Source organism: Apis mellifera, linkage group LG1 (genome assembly GCF_003254395.2).
Source record: "Apis mellifera strain DH4 linkage group LG1, Amel_HAv3.1, whole genome shotgun sequence".
In the NCBI taxonomy this organism is placed as follows: Eukaryota; Metazoa; Arthropoda; class Insecta; order Hymenoptera; family Apidae; genus Apis; species Apis mellifera.
The window spans coordinates 4,746,082-4,755,402 of NC_037638.1; the positions used below are offsets into that span (position 1 = coordinate 4,746,082).

At 18.9% G+C, this 9,321-nt stretch overlaps 3 protein-coding genes across 3 annotated transcripts; 1 reads left to right on the top strand and 2 right to left on the bottom strand.

Annotated features, from left to right (window-relative positions):
• The first annotated feature begins 751 nt into the window (after nucleotides 1-751).
• LOC102656395 (heat shock transcription factor, Y-linked-like) lies at nucleotides 752-3,120 on the top strand. The gene is made up of 3 exons (XM_006561956.3): nucleotides 752-1,664; nucleotides 2,515-2,614; nucleotides 2,823-3,120. The coding sequence occupies exons 1-3, from the start codon at nucleotides 1,215-1,217 to the stop codon at nucleotides 2,987-2,989; spliced, it is 717 nt and encodes a 238-aa protein (XP_006562019.2). The 5' UTR covers nucleotides 752-1,214; the 3' UTR covers nucleotides 2,990-3,120.
• Nucleotides 3,121-3,251: 131 nt separating this feature from the next.
• Nucleotides 3,252-5,401, bottom strand: LOC725745 (GPN-loop GTPase 1). The gene is made up of 5 exons (XM_001121554.5): nucleotides 5,281-5,401; nucleotides 4,542-4,790; nucleotides 4,093-4,457; nucleotides 3,679-3,908; nucleotides 3,252-3,591 (listed from the first exon to the last, which is right to left on the bottom strand). Exons 2-5 carry the CDS (start codon nucleotides 4,768-4,770, stop codon nucleotides 3,252-3,254), a joined length of 1,164 nt encoding a protein of 387 aa, XP_001121554.3. The 5' UTR covers nucleotides 4,771-4,790; nucleotides 5,281-5,401.
• Nucleotides 5,402-6,252: 851 nt separating this feature from the next.
• LOC113219256 (replication protein A 32 kDa subunit-like) lies at nucleotides 6,253-7,637 on the bottom strand. Its single transcript, XM_026445349.1, has 2 exons — nucleotides 7,209-7,637; nucleotides 6,253-6,741 (listed from the first exon to the last, which is right to left on the bottom strand). Exons 1-2 carry the CDS (start codon nucleotides 7,447-7,449, stop codon nucleotides 6,275-6,277), a joined length of 708 nt encoding a protein of 235 aa, XP_026301134.1. The 5' UTR covers nucleotides 7,450-7,637; the 3' UTR covers nucleotides 6,253-6,274.
• Nucleotides 7,638-9,321: the final 1,684 nt, after the last annotated feature.

Below are 9,321 nucleotides of genomic sequence, written 5' to 3' on the forward strand. Positions count from 1 at the left end.
GTTCGATTATAATGATTAAATAATTATTAATATAATTCATCCAATTGTTTAACAATCAATTATTATTTATCAATTATACAATAGCTAATAAATAATAATTGATTATAATTAATTTTTTTTCGATAATTTTTATCTATAATAATATTTAATAAAATGAATAATATATCAATATTGTCGATAGATATAATTATTGGAGTAAACTTTAATCGGTTATAATTATTGATTAATTTGTAAAAATGTAATCAATAGATATGTCAATACAATTATTGTAATCGATTATTGAAATACTAATGATATCAGGGAAATTATGAGAGTTCGATATGCCGAATTTTCATTGTCCAGGAAATAGTATTAATATTTTATAATATTAAGAATATTAAGAAAATGTGAAATAATACTTTTAATAATTTATTATCAATTATGATTATAATAATTATTCATGCATTCGTATACTATAGTATGATTTCTTTTATAACCTCACTTTCTTTCAAAATGATAGTTTGATAGTTTTGCATTGCGATAGTTTTGTATAAAATATTGGAATTGTATAAATTGATGCGTAAGAAACATTTTAAATACATTGTTGTTTTTTAGTGTACGAATCATTGTATTAAATCATAATGTTTTTATTAAATCTTATAATATGCATTTCTTAAATTTTATGTTCTATTTTATTTATTATACGAAACAAAAAAGATAAAATATATAAATATATAACTAATGAAGTTTATAGAGAAAAAAATAAAAACTTCAGTATTAAAATATTTAATCTCATGATTTAATATGTATTGGTATGTATTGTTTTTTAGCAATTATACGTAATGATCTATATTTCAAACATTAAAATTGTTTCTTATATTCATATCACTCAGCACTATGAAGAAATATGTAAAAAATAATGGGAATATCGTAGATCAATTATATTATATATATATAGAAAACATTATACATATATAAAATACACATAAGATTCAATACAACAGCTTTCAAAATGTAACAGTTATCCAAAATGTAATAAATATTTTAAGCTCGCGCCAAAAGGTTAAAATAATTCGATATTCTATCAATTCCGAAAGAAGAAATATTGTTGCCGTGATACGATAGTTTTTTGTTTGCAAAAGATACGCGATTAGATTCGAGAAAACAAGACTCTTATATTTAGTTTTGTTCTGTGTTCTATCAATATAACTAGAAACGTAACTTCGAAATCGAGCATGTACGACGATTGCATATTTCTTTCGTTGCGATTTCCGCAAAAACTGTGGCGTATAGTGAATGAATGTAAGAGTGGCGCGATACGTTGGAGTTTAAATGGCAACACAATTCTTCTCGATTACAAGAAATTTCAAGAACAGTATCTCGACGCGGGCAATTCTATCTTCAAAACGAAAAATATTACAAGTTTTATCAGACAATTAAATCTTTACGGTTTCCGGAAAGTAACATCCCATAACAGAGATCCAATTTGTAATTCTCATAATCCGGACGTTCACGAATTCTTGCACGAAAACTTCCGTACCGGCAGACCAGATCTGTTACCAAGGGTGTACAGGAAAACAGCGGGAAAATTGAAACACTGTCAACGACTTAAAATGAAAAATAGCGCGGAATTGAATTTTTTAAGCAAGGACTCCGATCACGTATCGCGTTTGCATATGTGCCGGGTAAATAAATTAAATGTATTTAGTTTCTCTTCATATATTATACATTGTATAATATTACAAAAAACTTTCATATAATATACTAGTTACATTTCTTAAAAATACGAATTATATAAAATTATTATATAAAATCGTATTATATAAGACTATAAATTACTATAAGAACTAAAAACGAAAACTAAATTTAAAGAAGATAATATTTGCTAAACTAATTTTATTTTAAATATATCTGTTAGAATTGTTATATATATTTATATATTAAATTTATTATATTTATATATTTATTAAAAGAAATATGTATACTATTATCAAACATAATTTAATTATTAATAACCTAACAAATTACATTTAATAAAAATATATATTTTAGACATTCAATTTAAAAAAAAATGATTATTAATATAGTTAATAATTTTCAATAATTTTTCATTCATGCTATTTGAATCATATATTCTATGTTTTAATATATAGAATTAAAAAGATCATTATTATCTAAAAAATATATATATATATATATATATATATATATATATTTTATATATATTTTTATATATATAACATTTTAAATATTAAATAACAAAAAAAAATAATTTAAATACTGATATTATAAATAATTAATTTTATGTATTAATTTTATTAATGATATTTAAAAAAAGCATACAAGATTAAATGATTTTTAAAAATATTATTTGTAATATTTTTAAATATATATATTGTACGAATATAAAATATTACAAATATTCAAAATCAGCTTATTTTTAATTGATATTATTTTAATTATTAAAATTTCAAAAAAATTTGTAACTATAATTGTTTTAAATTAATATTTTAATTGTTCCATTATTGTTTTTAGTTGGCGTTAACAAAAGCCTTAGAACAAATATCGCGAGAATATCAACAAACACAAAATCATAGAATAAAAGATGAAAATACTTTAAATTCTTCTGAAAAAGGTATAATTTAATATTTAATATCAATATTTTTAATATTATAAAAATCATATTGGTTAATAAAATAAAAATAAAAAATTAAATTTTATTATTAAATTTTTTTAGAATTCAAATATTAAAATAAAAATTATAGAATTCCATTTCTTTATATGCTCCATTCTTTTTATATAAATATTATATTAAAAATTAATTTTAAATGTAATAATTTCAGTATTTAATCTTGGTTTATATGCATCACAAAATCATGAACCATCCACCATAGACTGGATTACAAAAAATTCGATCCCAATTTCTTCAAAAAAGGAAAACTTAAATAATACACAATTAACTTCTAATATTTATGTAAAATGGACAAATTTTTCTAAAAATATTAATTAAATTATCTGTAAAACTATATTTGTTATTTGAATTTTCAGTATTATTGCAAGTGTTTTAAAACACTTAATAGTATCATAATATCTATTTAAAAAAATAATTATGTAAAATAGCAATTTCTATCAAATGTAAAATATAAAGTTCAAAATATAATGTATTTATATTAAATGTACAATTTGTTTATCAATAATAAAATTTATTTTTTAATATATAATTAATATATATATATATAATTATATATATAATTAATAAATAATAAATAATATTATGTATTATTACTTGTAGATTGATTAACTATATGTTTATTTTGTTGTATTTTATGCCTGTTTAAAAAATTTTTGAAAGATTCAGCTTCTTTTTTTTCTTCTTCATCATCTTTTTCATCTTCAAATGGATTTTCTATACCTTCTTCATCTTCACTTGATTCATTACCAGCATGTTTTAAATATATATCTGAAATTTCTCTTCCACTATTGATTGTTGTTATTAATGGTATACTTTCTCCTGAAATTTCTTGACTTGCTTTTTCAAGTTGTTCTTTCTCTGTTTTTTGTCGTTGTGCATCTCGTTTAATCTTCATTTTTTCCCAAATTTTTTTATATTCTCTTCAATAAAAAATTCGTTTTTTATTGAAATTCGTATTTCATACTATTTTATACAAATATTTAATATTATTCATATATCTAATTTACCTTTCATATTCTTCTTCAGCATCTTTAATAAGCTCAAGAAACTTAGTAATACCAGCTCCTGTTGCAGCAGAAACTCCACAACTACGTAAGTGACTATAAAATTCATCAAGTGCAAGAGCCATACTACGTGTTAAGTTACTAATATAACTTGTTTCTGAATCCAGAGCTTCTTGGAATGCTTCAAAATCCTGCATCCAGTCTACTGCATAACTATGTTCAACTATATCAATCTTAAAATTTATAATTATAATTATATTGTTAGATTAATTGCTAGATTAACTGCTTATATGCTTTAATAAAATTGTTTCTTATTTAAAAAAAAAAATCTTCATAAAAATATATATTATTATACATCATATATATTATTTTATATTATTTTTAAAAAATTTTAATTTATAATATCATAATAATTACCTTATTCATAGCTACAATAAATGGTAATTTAGTTTTATAAAGTATAGAACATGCATAAAGCATGTTAGACATGAATGTTACAGGATTAACACTTCTTACAGTATCTAATATATATACTACAATTGTTGGAAATTGAGATGCTAAAGCTTCTGTTATGATTGTTCCACTTGCTGACCATGTAAAAACTTCTATTTGTCCAGGTGTATCCAAAATTACATATTCATGTTCTTTGCCTGCTTTATCAATAAGTTCTATGACTTGATCAAATTTTGTAGAAAAAAGATTTAATGCAGTAACAATACCCCCATTAGGTCCTAAACTATATTGTTTCATTACTTCCTTGTAATTCACAGTATCTCTTATATCTAAAACATTAAAAATGTAATAAAATATTTTAATAAAACATAATAAAAATTTATAATTAAAGTACAACAAAAATATAATGTCACCTATGTTAGCTGGATAAGGAACTTCTCTACATGCAGGATCCAAATTTATTACATATGGTTTTTTTACTTTGTATAATACCGAAACAAATCTTTGTACAAATGTAGTTTTGCCAGATCCAGCCATTCCGAGAATAATAATACATGTTGGCTTTTTTTCTTTAGTATTTGATTGGGCAGATACATTAGTTTGTACAAAAGTATTGTCTTTAGAAGATTCAGAAGTATCCATAGATTCAGATATTTTAAATTCTAATAATGAAATGATAATATATAAAAATTTAGAATTAAATTTTTAATATATTAATATTCTATTTTTTATGTAATATTCTATTCTTTTTCTTTATATAGAAAGATTTATTTTTTGCAAAAAGAAAGAAATTTTTCTTAAAAAGACGAAATAAAAAATATTATAAAACAATAAGTTACAAAAATTATCTTATTCTTATAAATTAAATTATATTTATATCGTCATTTTTATTTTATAGTTTTATATATGTTTAATATTAATACATCAATTTATAACCTCATCTTTAACTTCATTATTAAAGATTAAATGTATAAATTTTAATACTTGATCAAATACAATCAATTAAATAATCAAAGATAATTAATTTTAAGAAAAAAATAATCAAGAACTATCAAATTAATTTACAATAATAATATAATTTTAACATATCTATACTTGATATATAAATATAAACAGCATTTAATATTTTAAAAATTTCAAAATATCACTTACACATATATTAATCTTTTATAAATATTTTTATAAATTATAAGTCCAATATAAACTTTTTACAATAAATGTTTTTATCGTAATACAATATAAACACTTTATCATATAATCATATAATTGATAGATATTAAAGAACCATCTAGCGGTAAATAAAGGAAATATAAATTAGATAGTGCATTTATATATAAATAAATGGAAAAATTTAAAAATCCAAATTTTTTAGTAAATTTTTTATTTCTGAAAATTTAAATTTTTTAAATTTTTAAAGAAATTACCTAAAATTAATTTTATCTATTTTTTTTTATTTAATTTTTTTTTTATTTTTTTTATTTATAATTTTTTACAATAATGTAACTATAAACTACCAAAGGATTATTTGAATAAAATAAATTTCAAATTATTTCTTAAAATCTATCTTTATGAGTGTTTAAAAGTTAAATACTGAGAAATTTAAACATGTGAATTATCGAAAATAAATCAATATAAAAAATATTATAACTTTAATTATATAAATATAATTACAATTAGTTACTAAAATTTCTGATATTAATTATAATGAAACTAATACTAATTTCATAATTATAATTATAAGATTTACATCAATTTACATCAATTTATATCAATATATAAAATACAGTATATAAAATATAATAAAAAGTAGATTGATTTTTATTATATACCAATATTTTTATAATAATGAATTATGAATAAAATGTAATTGTGAAAAATAATTTTTGTATTTCATATTATGAAATATAATATTTTATTGATTATTTAATAATTACAAAATATGTTTTATATTTTAATTACAAAATATGTTTTATGTTTTATATTTACAAAATATAAAACATAAAATATTTACATTTCTTATGTAAAAAACAGAAAAAAGCAGAAACTTATCATAATAATTATGTAGAATATATTAATTTAATAAATTTAATAGAATTAATTTTAATTTAAAAAATAAAATAAAAATTTTTTTTTTAATAATATATAATTAAGTTGTTTTGAAATGATTATCTGTAAGTGTACTATAAATATGCCCTTCATTTATAAGGAAATTAATTATATTATCTACATCAATATTCTTTGGTACACAAGTTTTGATAACATTCCTTTCTATTCCATTTTCACTATCATTTTTTGCTTGAATAATATTAAAAATTATGCTTTGTTCTTTAGTTAATCCAATACAGTTATCATCTATCATAAAAGCATTGTCTGTATTAGATTTTTTATTCTGTTTATTTAACATTTTCTGAGATTTTAATATTACATAAGTCACTTCTAATAAATGATTAGTTAATTCATTTAAATGAATCAAAGGCCAAATTCTTAAAATTAATATATATTTCTTTTCATTCTGTTCCCTTAAATGTCCATATATTCGTACATAAGTATTTAAATTAATTAATGGCTCTGATATTTTTCCTGTTTCTAACCATTTGAAACTTTTGATGTGATCTATAAAACAAATTAATATATTTATTAATTTTATTTTTTCATATATTCATATACATATACATATATCTTATAAAAAATTATAAAAGTATATAATCTTATTATCAAATCATTGATTAGAAGTGATATAAATAAATTATATATAATGATATAATAATATGATTATATATCACATAATATATTAATAATAAATAAAAATAATTATTATGTACAATATAAATATTATAATTAATAAATGATAAACAATGATATTAACATTAATAATTTGTTTGAGAAATAATAATTTACTTTGCAATTTAATGCAAATTTTAATTAAATATAATATGATAAAATATCTCTTGAATCTAAAATTTGAAAAAAATTACAAACAATTAAAATAAAATTTCTATCCATATTTTCATTTCTATAGATAATAATTTAATATCTATATGGAAATTAAAAATTATATTAAAATATTATTTTCTTTATACCTGTATCATCTTCTATTTCATATGTTATTTTATTATTATTTCGTTCTATATAATTTACAATACCAATAAAACTAAATACATGATTTTGTGAATCATTGTTAAATGATTTTATTTGTTGAATCACAACTGGAATTATTTTGACAATTCTTCTTGCAATTTTTTTATTTCCATTATTTAAATCACGAGCGTCATTCAAAAATCCATTAAACGTACTAGCCGCAATATTAACGTTGGCCCACATTATTATTTATAATTAATAGAGTATAAATTATAATGAATAAAATTTAATAATGAAAATCTCAATCAATATATTTAAATTTTATTTTATCAAAAATTCTAATAATAATATTTACTATTTATTCACACAATAAATATTAATTTTATTCGTGTAAATTTATAACGTATTTTTAATGCGTAATAAGAAAACAAATATGCATATATATGCATATATGCATATATTTGATACCACGATGACGCAAATGAAAGTAATTTTTTTTTTTTTTTACAAAAGATTTCCTCTCCTTTATTAATCTCATAATATCTTATCTATACTATTTGCATTACATCAATATCTATTTTTAATTTTTTGATCTTTCAATCTAGTAATTAATACTAATATTAATATTAAACGTATAGAAGTATAAAATTTAATATTCAATGCATTTTTATGTTTCATGCTTTAAGATGTTAAAACTCTCTCTTAATTTTACTTATTTTTTCATTCTTAACAATATTGATTCAACTCAAAATAAGATTGCAACATTAATAACGATTGAAATTGAAATTTCATGTATTTCAATGTAAAATTATAAATAATGAAATAAATTTAATTGATATTTTGTCATTTAAATATTCAATTTTATTCTAATTGTACCTCATTTATCTAAAACAAGAAGAATAAATACAGCAAAAAGCAAATAATGAAAGAAGCATAGAGATAATAAAATTATTATAGCATAGTATATATATAGTAAAATTATAATTAGCATAGAGATAATAAAATTATATTATTGTTAACATAAATTTAATAAAAATATGTTCTAATGGAAAATACAGATACTCACTCTAAAAATCAAGTTTAAAAAAAAAAACATATGATGATTGAAGTTTTAATGAAACTTTAAAAATTCACTGAGAAAATAAATAAAGAAAAAAGATGTTTTAAAAAAATATAAAGATGTTTTAATAAATGTATCAACAATAATAGAAAATCCACATATAATCATGATAAATAAATAAATTAATATACTAATAATATATAATATATTTAACAATATATTGTGTACATTTTATGATTCAGTACAATAACAATTCTCTCATATCTACAATCATATGTAACTGACTCACTATTTAAAAAATTTTATCTCCATTTAATCAATGTTCCCATTTTTAGACACACCATATAATTAAAATAATATAGCTACTATCTTGAAAATAGGAATATACAATCTTGACTATTCGGAATTTTTCGATCTATTTCGAACTCACAGATACTTTTTTGAAATTCTTTTTGTTATATAATATGTATATGTATACATATACATACTTATATTTAATATAAATAATTAATTTTTACTTTATAAATATTTTTAGAATATTTCAAAAATATAACTCATATAAAAAGTTAATACAAGCAAAATTATTCTGTTCATATTCCGCTATTCTCTATTGTATCTAATGTTCTAAATCTATCTAAGAATCATATCTAATGTTCAAAGTATCTAATATTTAAAGGATTAAAAAATGCTTATGAATTACAAAAATTTATTTACAAAATCTGTTTTTCTATAAAATAAAATGTGTTAAAATATTGGAGAACAACAGATTTATTATATAAATTATATTCAGACTTTTAATAAAATCTAGCAAACTGAATATTTGATCTTATTAATATAAAATATTAGGTTTAAGATATTAAGTTATTAAAATATTAAGTTTGCTAGATTTAAATATCATTAAAAATATAAAATTATATTATGATAATAAAATTCATCATATATTGATACCAAAACTTATTACTAATAAATGAATAATTTGATTTTATGATTATGATAAATATGAGTTAATAATTATTGATATAATTATTAATATTTATTGTTTCAATATTTTTGTA